This window comes from Punica granatum, chromosome 6 (assembly GCF_007655135.1).
Source record: "Punica granatum isolate Tunisia-2019 chromosome 6, ASM765513v2, whole genome shotgun sequence".
Taxonomy (NCBI): domain Eukaryota; kingdom Viridiplantae; phylum Streptophyta; class Magnoliopsida; order Myrtales; family Lythraceae; genus Punica; species Punica granatum.
Window position 1 is genome coordinate 17,312,375 of NC_045132.1, and position 15,827 is coordinate 17,328,201.

Sequence of the window (15,827 nt, forward strand, 5' to 3'; positions counted from 1 at the left end):
CATGATCATGATAAACACATACAAACATACACGCAAACACGATATCAACGAAATCGATAAAACGGCACCGATTCATGGAAAGCGGAAAATCATGCAAAGCACACACGTTGTCATGCCGTATACATATAATTACAAGAATAAAATATTTAAACATGGCACACGCGCTGTCGGTCGGTGATCCAAGTAGGAAAGGGCCGGATGTCTTTGGAAAATGTTCAGGACTGATTTGAAAATTCCGAAAAGTTAAGGGACTGATTTGCAAATTCCGAAAAGCTCAGGGACTGATGTGAAAATTCGAAAGGTTCAGGGACTAATGTGAAAATTCCGAAAAATTCAGGGACTAATTTGAAAATTGCAAAAAGTTTAGGGACTGATCTAAAAATTCCGAAAAGTTCAGGACTGATCTGGAGATTTCGAAAAGTTCAGGGACTGGTTTAAAAATTACGAAAAGTTCAGGACTGATGTGGAGATATTAGAATGACCGGGACTTGACTGGAAACAATTTTAAAATTCGGGGCAGATCTGAAAAAATAAAAATGCGTCCTCTGGACTGAAATGAGACAAAATGAAAAGTTCGTAAAATCGAGTTCGCGACGAATCCGATCACCCACACGATCCAATAACACTCATTTCACATCATATTCATCCAAGCAAACGTAGATATTTGGCAAATGAGCCCTAAACATGCCACTAAGTAGAGGATTTACCTAGTTCGGGAAGTTGAGGGATGATTCTGTAAATAAAAAAATAAAAAAATAAAACTGGCGGGCGAGTTGGGCTGGGCCGGTCTGAACTGGATTGGGCCGAGTGGGCCTGCTGGGATTTGGACTGGGCTGCGCTAGGCTGCTGGGCCAGACTGGGCCGAGCTGGGCTGGAATGGGCCGAGATGCTGTTGGACCAGTGCTGGGCCGGAACGGGCCGAGAGTTGCTGGACCTGTGCTGGCCTGGAACGGGCCGAGAGTTGCTGGTGGACTGAGCTGATTCGGGTACCCGGTTGGGTTTGGCAGACCCGATTGGAGGAAGAACACCTGGTCGACAGGAAGGCCGGTCCGAGCGGCTTGAGCCGCTTCTCCACGTTGGCTAGGGAGGCTCGAGCTCTCCGAAGGTTCCTAGACACGACGGTAAATGGCTCGGGGGCGCCGAGAATCTACGTCGACTCGAAATGAACACAAATAGAAAAAAAGAAAGAAAAAAAAAACCGTGAGAGTGAAAATGAAAAAAAAATGGAAGAAGAAGAAGGGGCGAGCTGGGGATTTCGTCCGGGTTGATGGAGGTCGTCCGGGGAAGCGTTCAAGCTCGAGGGCCCCCGTGAGGTGAGTGAGCGGAATGGGCTCGGAGTTGTCCGAAAATAAAAATCGACCTGCGGCCGTGTGTGTCTGTGGACGAGCTGTGGGATTTCGGCCGCCGCGAGGTACGAGCTCCGAATTTTTTTGAGGGAATTCGTGAGCTGAGAGGAGGAAGAGAGAGCCGGAGCTGAGGGAGTTTCGGGCGAGCTGAAGGAAAATGAAAATCGATCTAGCTGTGGGCTGTGGGAATTTTTCCGGGAGAATCGATGAGCGCCCGGAAATTTTTTTCCTCTGTTCCCCCCCATTTTTCGTGTGAGCTTCCGGTTTTGTTCCGAATCGAGAGAGAGAGAGAGAGAGAGAAAGAGAAATCGCGTGCACGAAATCCATTCGCGTGTGAAGAGGAAGACGTTGGCGTGTGCAGAGGAGTTGGCGTGTGGCAGGCTTGGGTGCAGCGGCGCGGGAGGCTCGGGTCCGTCCCTGCCAGGAGGGAGAAGAAGAAGGAAAGAAAAGAGAAAGAAAAGAAGAAAAGAGGAAGAAGAAGAACAGGAAAATAAATGATGAAAGACGAGCAGCTGTCAGAAGTCAGTGACTTCTGACCGTTGTTGACTTTTTTTTTTTTTTTCGAATTTCAAAATCGACGCGCGTATAAATTTAAAAATCTCGTCTTCTTGATCGGACATCGGAAAAATAATTCGAGACCGCCATCACGCTTCGAAAAATTTGATGATCGATATTACGCGATAAAATTATTTTCAATCTCGAATTTTGTCCCGAATTTTGAAAATTGACGTCGATGCACGCAAAATTTGAAAACGTCCCAAAATAGTATTATTTTTGAAAAATCATAAAATTGGTGCTAGATTAGGAAAATGTGCTATCTCCGAAAAGTCGTGAATACTCGGGTAATTAATCGGAAATACTTCCCTCACGGGCGGCAAAAAAACGACGATTCTGCCCCTCTGAAGCCGGTGGACCAAAATTGGGTGCTGATGCCCACTAGATTAGCATACGATGTGCTAGAGCTGTTTTTCAGTATGTTAGTTTAAGAACAATGATTTAAAGCATATCAAATTTTAAGCAAGTTGCAATTAACAATAACTAATAATTATAAAATAAAATCGACCATATTCACCTTTTTTTTTGTACGTAATATATTTTATTTACAATTTGCACACAAGGTAAAAAGCACGTGCTTTAACTATTAGGAATATACCTCATCTATAAATTATCTTTTTAGTAGATAGATTTTACTTGTGAAAAAGTAACTCCATAAAAAGCACTTCATCATAAGAGCCGTTGTAACGACTTTAATTTCACATGATAGGTTGAGGATATAAAGAGAAGTGCGTTCTCTGATGCCTTATATTGGCTACTTTCATGTTAATCGATCTCCCTCTTTTAGTTTTTTTTTTTTTGGAAAATTGCCATTTAAGCGTATTAATTAGTTGATTAATGTAACTACGAGGGAACACAACTTTGACGTTTCATACGATTAGTGAGTACTCAACCGCGATACTTGGGATTTTTCTAATATCTCTCTAAAAAAACAATGGAATATGAGCATTCATTTTTATTATGAAGCATGCAAAAGTAAAGTACTACATTCAAATACCTACCGACAAAAAAAGTATCATATTCAAATTTACATCAAGTGGTTCTATTTAATTAAAGTAATTAAAGTTCACGTCCTAATAAATCCAAAGTGGACCTTGGTCAAATTGAATACAAAGTCCATTCAAATCACCAAATTAATTAACGACATTAATGTTGACAATTACTTGCTATGTAATCTAAAACCTAGTACCATTGGAAATACACTTTTGACTAAATTATATGTATTGTTTAACTTAATGGACCGTCCCCGAATGGCACCGCTATATTCTAAATTGTCAATTGTCAATTTGGCGGCTCATTGTGAGTTCCATTATGCCCTTATCGATTGCATTGAATAGGTAATCAAATCGGCATAAGCTTCTTGTTAAACAAAATTATATTGAACTTGTTGATATTCGCACATTATGCGGTAACATTTTGTTTTTATAAAAAGGGTTTCTATCATATATATATCCTATGATTTCACCTTTTTTTTTAAATTTATCATATGGTTTTAAAATTATCAAAAATATCTCATGATTTACATTTTTTTTCAAAATCTATCCCATAGTTTTAATTTTTTTTCTCAAATCTATTCCGGGTAAAGGGCCACAGTGGTAAGACCGTAAAATGTTGACAGAAGATATAATGGCGAGATAAATTTGAAACAAAATATAAATATGGGATATTTTTGATAATTTTAAAAGCATATTATAGACTAAAAAAAAGGTGAAACCATGGAATATATGATAAAATTTACCCTTTATAAAATAGATAATCAACACTATGACATATAAATGGCTTTTTATGAGGACATATAAATTAATATAGACAGAAAAAAAAGTATGTCATGAAAAAATATATATTCCACCTAATATAAATAATAAAAATCCAAATTTCGATTGAAAGTTGCATAAGTAAAATCATGATGAATATTATAGGTGCGGCATCTGTGAAGTGGAGATATCATGTAGGAGTTATGATGTAGAAAAAAACTATAATGATTAGAAGAATGATAAATAAAAATAAATTGTTTCTTGCATTTGTATTGCATATTAAATTTTGAAAAGTATCATGTATTTCAAAAAAATATTTTCAATTACTGGAGAAACTTTTAATTTTTTTCAAAAAATTCTTACATAGTTGAACAAGCAAATAATATAGACAAAGTATCTAACATCCATTAAATATAACACTAATAAGATATAACGAAAATTCATTTAACGAAAAATTCATTTCTTTTTATTATCTTTGAATATTTGGAGCAATTACAAAAAACAATTATAACCGGTCCATCCTCTCCAAAAGCGATTGGGTGGCTTTCCCCACCCGGGGGACCCACCTTTCTCTTCTTCTTCTTTTTTAATATTTTCTCATTTTTAACTTAATTTAACTCTACATTAAATTTTCTTTTGGTGTGCACTATCTAGTATTCGAAAATTCAATGGATCTAGTTAATTTAAGTTTGAGCGAGATCGGCTCACAAAAAAAATCGCCTGATCGTGGATTTTTTCCTATAAAAAAACTCGCACTCAGAATCTTACTTTAGAGGAATAGACGTCAAATCACCTAAAACCAATCAATGTTGATAAAAAAATCCATTTCAATCCTCACCAATTTAAATAGACTTTTTTAAAAAAAATTGATGTAAGAAATATTCTTATTTTCGAAGACATGTAAGATCACACCAACCTGTTGACTGAGACTAATTTTAGTTTGCGTATTGATTTGTTTGTGACTATAAAATTCTTTTAATGAATATCAAATTCCTATTACAAGTAAAGTTCATCCGCTTAAACTTAGTAAGCCAGCCATATCGTGACGATGGTTTTCTAATTAGAAGTATTGAAAATTCAAATTATGTTAGTGGGGAGAAATTTAACTTTTGTACCGTACAAAATATTAGTTAATACAATTTTTTGAAAAATATGAATCATTTACCGAGAATTTTTAAAGATTATATACAAAAAATTTATCATTAGTTTCAAGTAAACTCTACAGTGATTACTATACAAATTACTATGATAAATCAAAAAATTGATGAAAGTTTTTTTGACCCCGTGACATGGCGCGAATTATCCATCCAAGTATATATTTACAGTTAGAACCACATACAACAAATAAAAATCAAAATGCCTATTTTTGTGCTCTTACCCCCTCTGCAAGCAAAGTTATATGCACTCAACTTGCAAAGAAAAAAGTACTCCACTTGCGAAGTTTCTATGCATAAGGTTTTGTACAGAATACATCATTTGGAAAAGGAGTCAGAAAATTCTCCAATGTAATTAATGAGATCATAATCCAAATTGACCTTTTCTATTTATAAGAAGTACGAACAGAATTGACTTTGTTCCCTCCTGAAGTCCCAATCGGACAGTGAGCGTACAAGTATCGATATTTCGAGTTAATTTTGATTGTGAGGTTGAGATTGAGATTGATTATGTCATGCATTTGCTAATGGCGGTTGTGTTCAAGCGTGAGATAATAATTCATAAAAGTGAAAGAAATATTGACAACAATCATAATATAGTAAAAGACAAGGGGAAATGGATTATGTAATCATGCTATGCAATATGTCGCGCGTGCCGTCTTGACATCACTTCGCCAACTCGGTTAGGGAAAGTGCCAAAGCCCCTCGGCGGTGATATATAAGGATTTTTATATTCTTCTTATTTATTAATACGCACTTTTTCCCCCTTATAAACGAGTAAAATACGTATATCTTGTCCTTCGTTACAAACACGAAATGTATCTAATAAATAACGTCGTGTTCACATGTTCATCAACTATAACGTAACTTTGTCGAGCTGATCACGGGTCGCCACCCCTCATCTTATCTACCTTGCGCGTGTAAGAGTGTTACTTTCTTTCTTTTTTTCTTTTTTTTTGGGTGAATTCGGGGTCAAAGACCCAAGTGTCACTTGGTATTTGATCTCCGATATTTTTCTTTTTTGATAATTGATCTCCGATATTATTGTATCAACATTTTTAACCAATCCTTTTACAAAAAGGAAAAAAAATCTTTTGCTATACCTTTCTCTCGATGGAACTTTTTCGCCACATACTGAAATCATATCTATATATAATATATAGTTGCTGGGTCAATCACCAGAATCCGCCACGTAGGCCCAGTCGGCGAAATGGGAGCTTCTCATGCATTCCTAGCTGTCAATTTGAATCCAAACCACGAGTGATTTATGTGGTCTCGTTAATGAAGAAACTAGATCCACAGTCCACGTTCAGCCTCAAACACCTGCATAAGGGGAGATCGGAGATGGTGCCCGATTTCCTTCTCTAACACTCAAGTCAGTATGGGCCGCGGATATGAAAAAAATTAATGAACTGTTGATTGATCCTAAAAACATGTAAAATGCATGTATTTATAGAGGGTTTAAAGATACGTTATCACCATGATGAGATATTCGATATATTTTTATATCTCATACTCGATATATTAGGAAGTGTATCTTGTCATTATAGGAAGTTCCTTAAAATAACCTTTGTTGACAGGTCTTTGCTTATAGGGTTCGCGAGTGGGCCTTACTAAGAGGACTAGACTTGCCTCGTGAATGATCGGATTGGGCCTTGTTGGGTCTCACTCGGGTCGCTGGGCCTTATGGGCCGTATCGGGTCGAGCTTATCGGGTGGGAGCCCGAAATCCTGTCTCTAACATTGCCCCCGAGTCAGGCACGTGCGGTGCGCGTGGTCGAGGAAGTTGTTGACACTTGTCACTCAACGGCTCGCGGAACATACCCCATCGGATGCACACTTCAGGCATCTGTGCACTGTTAGATTGGCCTTGATCCAACAACGGATAGGGGGTCAATCCGCATCAATTCTCCCCGTGCCCACTAGCCGTCAGATTGTTTCAAACCTGCTCACCCTTAACCTTCAGATTAGGCGTCGTTTCGCCTTCACGGGTGTGTCTGAGCAAATGATGGTGGGAACATTCCCAAGGCCGCGACTTTTGACATTATGGTGGGATTTCAACGTCTATAAAAGGGGTTATTTAGGGAGTTTTCCCCCATTCCTGATTCTCTCTTTTGTGCCGAAACTCTACTCATCCTTTTTCTCACTTTCTGAGCATTTTTTGATCATCTTCTCCAATCTTCAATCAATGGCTTCTAAGATGAACGAGAGGGTAGCATTGGGGTATTAGAGCTACACCCTTTATGCGTAGGTCAGGTGAGGATTGTGAGATCTTTGCTAGAAATCATCACTTTTGATGAGTTTAAAGAGGCAGTGATGCTGTGCCGCGTCTGTGACTAGAGAATCCACACTTCCCCCACCCCAATTGCGGGTCAAACATTCCCAAGGAAGTAGTGCATATGCCCATGTGGCGAGCGCTGATTGAGGTGGGGCTTCGTTGACCTCTCCACGCGGATGTCATGGAGCTATGCAGGCGATTCACTATTGCCCCTTCACAATTGCCTTTGAATTCATGGAGGTGTTGGTTCACGTTTCACGTGTGCTATAAACTCCATGGAATAGTTTACTTCCTCAATACTTTTCTTCACTTCTTCCGCCTCCAAGAGAACCCTCGTGGGCTGACCCAAGAGTACTTCTTCATGCCTCGCTATGGGTGGATGAGGATACTCCATGATTACCCCAGTACTAACTTTAATTGGCGGAAGAAATGGTTTTTCATAAACCAGGCGAAGCCCTAAAATCCTCAGTAGCGATGGGTGTGGCATGAAATTGCCCCTAACACTGACCCAAGGCTCTTTCCAGAAGAGTGATCAGTCGTGGACGCTTGAAAGTTGATGGTCCGGCCTAAGGAAGGGGACCCTATCAGGCCCATCTCTAGTAAGGAGAACCTGAGTGAGAGGCCTTGGAGGCTGGGCAACTGATTCCCAGCTGTCAAGTCCAGATTACTTGGGTATATACTAATTCCTTCAATTTCTTTTGATTAGTAGGTTACTTGTCAAGCATCGCACACTTACTGCAATCTTTACAGGCTCGATGTTACCGGCCCCTCACTCATCAGGAACTCCGACGAGGACCAACGCTCTAGCACCATCTACCACACCTGCAATACTTCCCCCCCAACTGCCTCCAACGCCCCCACCACAAGGTCCTTGTGTCAACGTGAGGATTGTGAGTCCTCTGCCATGGGGCAGAAGAAGAAGAAGGCAAAGACAAAGGCTAGGTCCCTTGTCTAAGTCGATGTCTCGGAAGATTCAAATACTTCGTCACGAGGTCAAAGGATGAGGTCAACCTTGCGGAGCGCGATGGTCATAGCTGCAGAGCTGCAACACGAGGAGGTCCCCTCCCTCGTAACCTATACATGTCCCTATCGGACTGGATAGTGATAGAGGACTCCTCAATCAAGGAGTTTGGAGTTCCTTCGCAGTTGCTGGAATTCATCTACCTTCCCAAGGACAAGCAGTAAAAGAAGGACTTCTTGGGGATGCCTCGCACGGAGGCAATTGGTACTCTCTTGCTGGAGGAGATGTATGTAAGTTCTTCACTTTATACTCTAATTGGTTGCTCGTAATTATCTTGCCTAATTTCCCATGTTTGCTGCATGCAAGTCCTCCACAGTCATTATGTGGTGATGAATGGCTTGCTCCGCGACGTGGCAGAAGAAGGACTTCTCAATTGCAGCCTATACATGCCCTACTGGACTGGACGGTGACGAAGAACTCCTCAATCGAGAAGTTTGGAATTCCCTTGTAGCTGCTAGAATTCATCTACCTTCCCAAGGACAAGCGGCAGAAGGTGGACTTCTTGGGAATTCCTCGCATGGAGGTAGTTGATACTCTCATGAGGAAGGAGATACATGTAAGTTCTTCGCTTTATACTCGGGTCAAGGCCAGCCAGTGAGACGATGGGGAATAAGCTTCATCTTCGAGAGGAAAACAGTTCGGATCACCAGCTAAGGCCCCTAAATGACCGCTCAATAATAAAGGAGGTAAGAGTGCAGAGACAGCTAGGACGTTTGCCTAGAAGCAGCCATCCTTGAAAGAGTGCGTCATAACTCACTTATCGAGCGCTCTAGCGCCGAAGATGAATCGGGCTATGCGATCTAGGGGAGAGAGAAAAAGAGGAGAGAGAAAGTTATTTTACTTTATTTTTTATTTTGAATTCAACACCAAATCAGAGACATTTGAAACATTATCAGTCACCTCAGCGGAAGCTAACAGTGTTAGAGGGGCAGCTAAGGGAGTGCACTTGATTGCAACAAATTGTACTAAATCATAACCAAAAATTCGTTTTGTATCTTAGATTTAGCAAAGTTTTTGTAATGTAATTAACCCATGGTAGTTTGGCAAAAAAAAAAGGGTACGATAATAGAGCAACAGTAAAAATTATGTCGGTGCGTTTTGATTCAGAATTAAAGTAATTTTGATTTTGATTGTGAAAAAAGACAAATGAGTTGGAATTATAAATTTGACTTGGAAACGTGTGCTTTTATTGTGTAGTGTGTTGAGTTAAAGTTAAAGTTAAATTTTTTTACTTGATAAATTTGTATTTTTATTGTGTAGTGTGTTGAGTTAAAGTTAAAGTTAAAATCAAAGTGATTTTAACTCTCAAAACAAACAGATCCTGAAAATCTCAACTTGGACTGGCCACTAAAATATTGATATTACCCCCGCCGACGAAGCCGTGAAAAGAAAGAAATCAAAGTGGTTTTAACTTCTAAAATGAACATGCCTTGAAAATCTCAACTTGGACTGGCCACTAAAATACCGATATTACCCCCGCCGACGAAGCCGTGAAAAGGAAGAAATCAAAGAGGAAGGGCAGGTAGAAACTAGAAAGCTCCAATTGTACGTACAACACGGACACGACTGTCCTCCACTCACCCACACCTCTCTATCTCCCTCTCTCCCTCCCTCCCTCCCCCACATATAAATATAACCCTCCTTCCGCGTTTACTTGTCCTCATCATTCCTTCCGTCCTTCAATCGCCATATTTCCCTCCAACCCCTCCTGATCTGACGTTCTTCTCCTCCTTCCCCGTTAAACAAAACCCCTTCGACCCTTAAACCCTTCAGCCACCACCTGCTCTCTCTCTCTCTCTATAACAATTGTCTCAACCTGCTGAACTCCTGAAATGTGTGGCGGTGCTATCATCGCTGAATTCATCCCTCGCCGCCAGGGTGCCGGCGCCGGCCGCCGCGTCTCCTCCGAGTTCTGGCCCGACTCTGACTTCCTCACCCCGACCAGCGCTCTTGAACCGAAACAGAGCCATTTCCAACCGGACGCGTCGGCCCTCCCGAAACGCCCCCAGCTCCCTTCCGGTACGTTCGCTTGCAATCCCTTTCACCTTAATCACGAAGTCGCAAATAGTTTATGGGGTTCCTAAGGGGATTTCCGTCGAACAGGTGGCGTGCAGGAAGAGAAGCCGGCTGTGAAGAGGCAGAGGAAGAACCTCTACCGTGGGATCAGGCAGCGCCCGTGGGGCAAATGGGCCGCCGAGATCCGCGACCCGAGGAAGGGTGTCCGTGTCTGGCTCGGAACCTTCAACACCGCCGAGGAAGCAGCCCGCGCCTACGACCGTGAGGCCCGCAAGATCCGCGGCAAGAAGGCCAAGGTCAACTTCCCGAACGAGGAAGACGAGGCCCCTCTTCCCTCCGCCCCCCCCCACCACCATCCCCATCATCCCTCCCCTCAGCTCTCCGCCAGCTATGTTCCGGAGCCCAATTGGACCAGGAAGACCTTCAATTTCGGCTATGGGCAGTTAACCTCGGGTGGGTTCAACTCCGCTATCCCGGAGCCGGTTGTCGTCTCCAGCGAGGAGGTCGTATCCGGTTCGGAAGCCACGTACTGTGAGCCATTGAAGGCGGCGAAGGAGGAAGAAGGGATGAAAGTGGAGGAGGCAGAGGAGGATAGGGAGGTCCAGAAGCTGTCGGAGGAGCTGATGGCCTACGAGGACTACATGAAGTTCTACCACATTCCGTATCTCGACGGCCAATCTGCGGCGGCGCCGGCCAGTGCGGCGCAGGAGAGCGTCGTGGCCGAGCTGTGGAGCTTCGACGATGACGATACCCCGGTGACGTCAGCTTCCAATTGACGGCGGTGGCGGCATCCTTTTCAGATATTCTCTGTCGTTTCGGTGCTTTTTTTTTTCTTTCGCGGTCGTTTAATTAATTTTCTGTAACTTCCAGGGGTCTGTACGTAATTTGGAAGAAATTGATGGTAATTGTGGTAATTAATCCCTAATCCCTCAGGATATAGGCTGTCTGAACGAATCACCGCGGTAGAGGATTCGGATTAGGATTAGGATATGACAAGAGGCTGTGATTGTAAAGAGTACCAACTTCTTTGTAATCGACCAATTTCAAAAATAAAAGTTTTAATTACCATTATCCTATCATATCGAATTCCATTTATTTGCCGCCCTTCCAAGGGCTAAAATGCATCATTATGAACTTCTATCCATATAATTTGATTCGTTAACAAATTAAACTTTGAACGAATGTGCTTAACTCGAACAACGGAGAGGAGTTGGAACGCGCTTAACTCGAACAATGAAGAGTAGTTGTCACCGCGTACCCACGATACTAATATTGGAAGCAATGGGGTCGTCAATTTGACCATTAAAAGAGGAGGAGAGAGCTTGAGTTCATTTAGATATTGTAGTGTACGGAAACTTGGAAGCCGTTAGGAAGTGACATTTGAACTCCGAAGACGAGTGGAAGCAAAGTAAAAGCCGAAATTTGGGTCAAAAAGGGATCGATGCCAGCGCGGAGACAATGGCGGGAGGGCCGGTGGGGTCGGTGGGTGGGTGAAAATCGGATTTGGCAAAAGTTCGGGGGGCAGTTTGGCAAGGAAAAGAAAGCCCGAAACAACATGCGGCCCATGGTTTTGTGATTCGGCCGCCCGTTTGATTCGGCGCTGACTGACTGTGGCGGTGGGCGCCGTTGGGTTTTTGTTTGGGCCGCTGTGTTGCGCTGCGCTGCGGTAATTCATTAACAATTGCTCGTACACTGTCTCGTACGTACTTTCATTACCTTCCCGGACCGGTCCAATTGTACTGCCACCACCCCAAACTTCGTCATGCGCGACGCACGTGCTTGTACTTCCAGCAGGACCCTCTCCCGCCCTTTTTTTTTCTTCTTTTCCTCGGAAAGTAATGAGAATATATTTATCGCGAGTAAGAATACATGATAAAATGTTCAAGAAAACGAAAATTATAAGATCGAAACAAATGGAGGGGTCCTCCTAGCAACTACGTAGAAAAAGGTAGGTGAAATAACACTAAGCAAATAACCACAAAACAGATGCAGCAGCCAATCCGAAGTCCGGATCAAGGATGTTCTTCTTAAATAACATGATTTACATGCATATAATGTAACTCAAAGGGTGTTTTTCTTAAATAACATGATTCACCTAAGAAAAATTGAATCCAGTGATTCTTTTAAAGATTCACTAAAATCGAAAGGAGTTCGATTATTGTCAATGGAGATATCTGAAAATAAGATTTTTTAAATTATTTTTTCATTCGAATTCGAAGGGGCTTTTTATTCTATTTCTGTATTCTTTATAGATTCAAGGACTACTACTGAATCACAAATAAAAATAAAATAAATAATAAATAAAATATAGGGAATAAATTCAAAGGTTTAGTTCTTTGTAATAGAGCTTATGGTTGATAGAAAATCAAATATTAGATCACATAAATTCAACCAATTAGGTAGGTTCATTAACAAGTCCAATTTTCAGATGAAAAATGTACGGGTAAATGATGAGAAAATCAGGCTTGTCAAGGCACTATCTCAACAAAATTACCGACGTGACACCATCCGGCCCTTCCGATACAGAGCGTCATACCACGGTCTTGAGAGTCTATGGGACTAAATGGCGGCTGGATTTCAAGTAGAAGAAGTAAACGGTTAAATGCGCCTCAAACGATCTCGTGGCTTGGAAATTTAGCCGCGGTGAGTTGTCCACTATTCTTCGTGCAACAAATGATGCGAAATAAGAAGCGGCTAAAGAGCCTGCCACAAATCTCGGTCAAAACAATTCAAACGAAGATTGAGTTACAGACAAAATTGATTCGCTTGGGCAGTTAATCAAGTGAACCCATATACCTCAATGAAGCTTCGGCAAGACTTGCCGAGGAAAATCCAAGCTTCTGACTTGGAAAGACTTGAAGACAAATCAGCTTGTTAAAGCCGATTGGTTCGATGGCTAGCGCGGTTCGAAGATTGAATTATACAAATGCATGAAGATAAATTGCGAGAAAGTAAATTGCGGGAAGATAAACGTGCAAAGAATAGAAAGATAGAAAAATGTAGTGTGATTTGATAGTTGTACCGAAAAGGATTACAATGAACTCTGAATCACATATTTATAGGCGTTTACATGAAACTCTAGAATTTATGTAAATCATATACGCCTAATATACGATATTAGATTAATATTTGAATAGGAAATAAATTATCTATCCTACCTAAATTACCAAAAGATACGATATCAAATAAAATTGGAGGAACATCTAACTCATTCGACTTCCTAAAATCAAACATAGCATAATATAACATGAGAATATGGCATGTGCTTGCGCCACAAGAATACCGACTACCATAGAAAGTAAATCCTCCACCGCCTCCGTTGAATGTGCATGTCCAAGCACATTTATATGTATATATTGCTCCAGATTAAGCTCTCCATTGCTAGGCTCTCTTCAATTGTGTCTAATTCCATGAAAGTCTTGGGCCTTCTTCTATTATTTGGACCCCAATCCGATTAAGCTCGCATGATGACGTTTGCAGCCTGTCTCTTCAAATCCGAATCAACACATCCCAAAAGCTCAAGAAAATTATAGCAATCACCAAACACACATCACAACTCGGCAATCTTCACTAATTATGGAAAATGTGTGTAAACCGATATGAATGAAGTAAATCTCTTCGTAATTTATGTAGAACTATGATCATGAATTACACAGTACACATAAGAAAAGTTAATGCAAACAACATGAATTTCTCCGTTATTTACATAGAATATTATAAAGATTGAGAATTCGAATATTAATGAGCATTGAGCTCTATCAAGTGAATAATTGTGAAGTTGTTCTCGTAAATATTTTTTAAAGTGAATAATAAGTCTCATTAGATCATGCAGCTAATTTTCATCATTATTATTAGGGCGAACTAGACTTGTGGTTGTGGAAGGCATGAGTGAACATCCAATTGAACAAGTAAAGTTGGTGGAACAAATGATATAAGTTGCATATAAATAAGTAGTGTCCATAGAAATCGAAACTTTACGGCCAGAATATAATGCATCAATCAAATAAATTGTACATTTTTAACTTAAAACTTGTTCAATCATCCTGAAAAGTGTGCCTCGTTATCCTCTAATAGACATTGAATAAAATGTCCTTCAACGTTTATGAAATTATTATAACTTACTGTCATTGTGAGTGGATACGAGGATAATTAGGATGATTCGGCAAAACTCTTTTAACATTACCAAATTGGATCCAATCTACGGCGAAATATTATGTTATCATGAATGGATACTTATTACCTTTAAGATTGTTCTTGAGGGAGCCGTTGCTAACGTAAAATTGCCAAAATATAATTTCTGAAAAATGATAAGTACTAATATCAGTATAAACTAAAACGGAAACATAGGCCGACTGCTGAGCCCACTCTGGCTCAGCCGCACCACCCCTGGTGCGAGCCACCCGAGAAGAGCAAGTTAAACCAGCGAGCGGCTGGAGCTGTAGGGACGCTTCTTGCGCCTCAAGCTGCCGGGTCAGATTTATTACAGCTGCCCGGTGTCTGGTGGGCTCGAGGTTCGAGCTGCTGGAGAAAGCTTTGAGACTGGCATGTAGGTTATAACAATTTGAAATCGTTGAAGTTAAAATGAATGTTTGAATTATAGAAAGCAAAAGTAATTTTGATAAACACTTTTATTAATCTGTTGGAGAAAATCATATTCCCAACCAATAATATTAACTAAAATCATGGTTCTAAGTATGTGATCAAATACTGCTTTTGCTTAACAAATAGTTAAAAAAAAAAACTTGATTAATTCCCCACCACACTGCCCAATCAAGCCTTAGAGATCTTGTTGGCAAAAAATGCAAATTAGTTCAAATATTATTACCTTAAGAAAAATTGAGGGCACGTTTACTTTAAAAAAGTATTTTCAAATTTTCTTTAGCACTTTTCTTCTTCGTTTCTAAATTTATTTTTCTAAAAAAAATTGAGAAATCATGTTTACAAACTCAAAATTGAGTATTTTTTGTTGGCTTGGGGCTTGAATAATTTGTTTAATAATTATTGTAAACTTTTCAATTAAATGGAAGATAATTTATTTAATTAAGATGACAAAAAATTTATGGTAAACTTTCCTATTAAATCCAATTAAAGAGAGGAGAATTGGATAACTATTAAAAGTACTTTTACTTTGAATTTGGAACATTAGAAAATTCGACTTTTCCTAGAAAAGTTCTCTTCCATTTAGGCAGGTCAACACATATTTTACAGTTTTCTAATTTTTATGAATTTTTTTTTAAATAAACAGGCCCTGTGAACATAATATCCTTTCTATTCTAGCACAAGTTAAGCAATTGACATTCAAAGTTTTCCTCGACTTAAAACCTGAACTAATAAAAGGTAGGGATAAGTACAGAAAAAAGGTCATAATATCTCGTAAGTTTAAGATTATTCTTGAATAAAAATGCATAACGTTTGTTAAGATAATTATATAACAATGCATTTTATAAATTTTTAAATATGTTTAATTTAATTTCAAAAAATTTTAAAATAATTGTGCCAAAAAAAAAATTCTCTCACCAAAAGCTGGGCTTTCCAGTTGTATAAAGTGGATGGTTCCTCGGTAAATCGATGCTCAAAAGCCTAGGCCCATGATTAGGCCCATATAATTGGTCCAGTAAAAGTCGAGAAACCCGGCCCAGCCCACAAGGAGGAACCCTCTCCAAACCCTAGGATAGGAATGCCAGTAGCTTCTGGTATATATGCC

The 15,827-nt window shown here is 40.1% G+C and overlaps 1 protein-coding gene across 1 annotated transcript; it reads left to right on the top strand.

Moving 5' to 3' along the window:
- Window positions 1-9,756: 9,756 nt before the first annotated feature.
- On the top strand, window positions 9,757-11,202 carry LOC116212496 (ethylene-responsive transcription factor ERF071). The gene is made up of 2 exons (XM_031547139.1): window positions 9,757-10,126; window positions 10,211-11,202. Exons 1-2 carry the CDS (start codon window positions 9,940-9,942, stop codon window positions 10,897-10,899), a joined length of 876 nt encoding a protein of 291 aa, XP_031402999.1. The 5' UTR covers window positions 9,757-9,939; the 3' UTR covers window positions 10,900-11,202.
- Window positions 11,203-15,827: the final 4,625 nt, after the last annotated feature.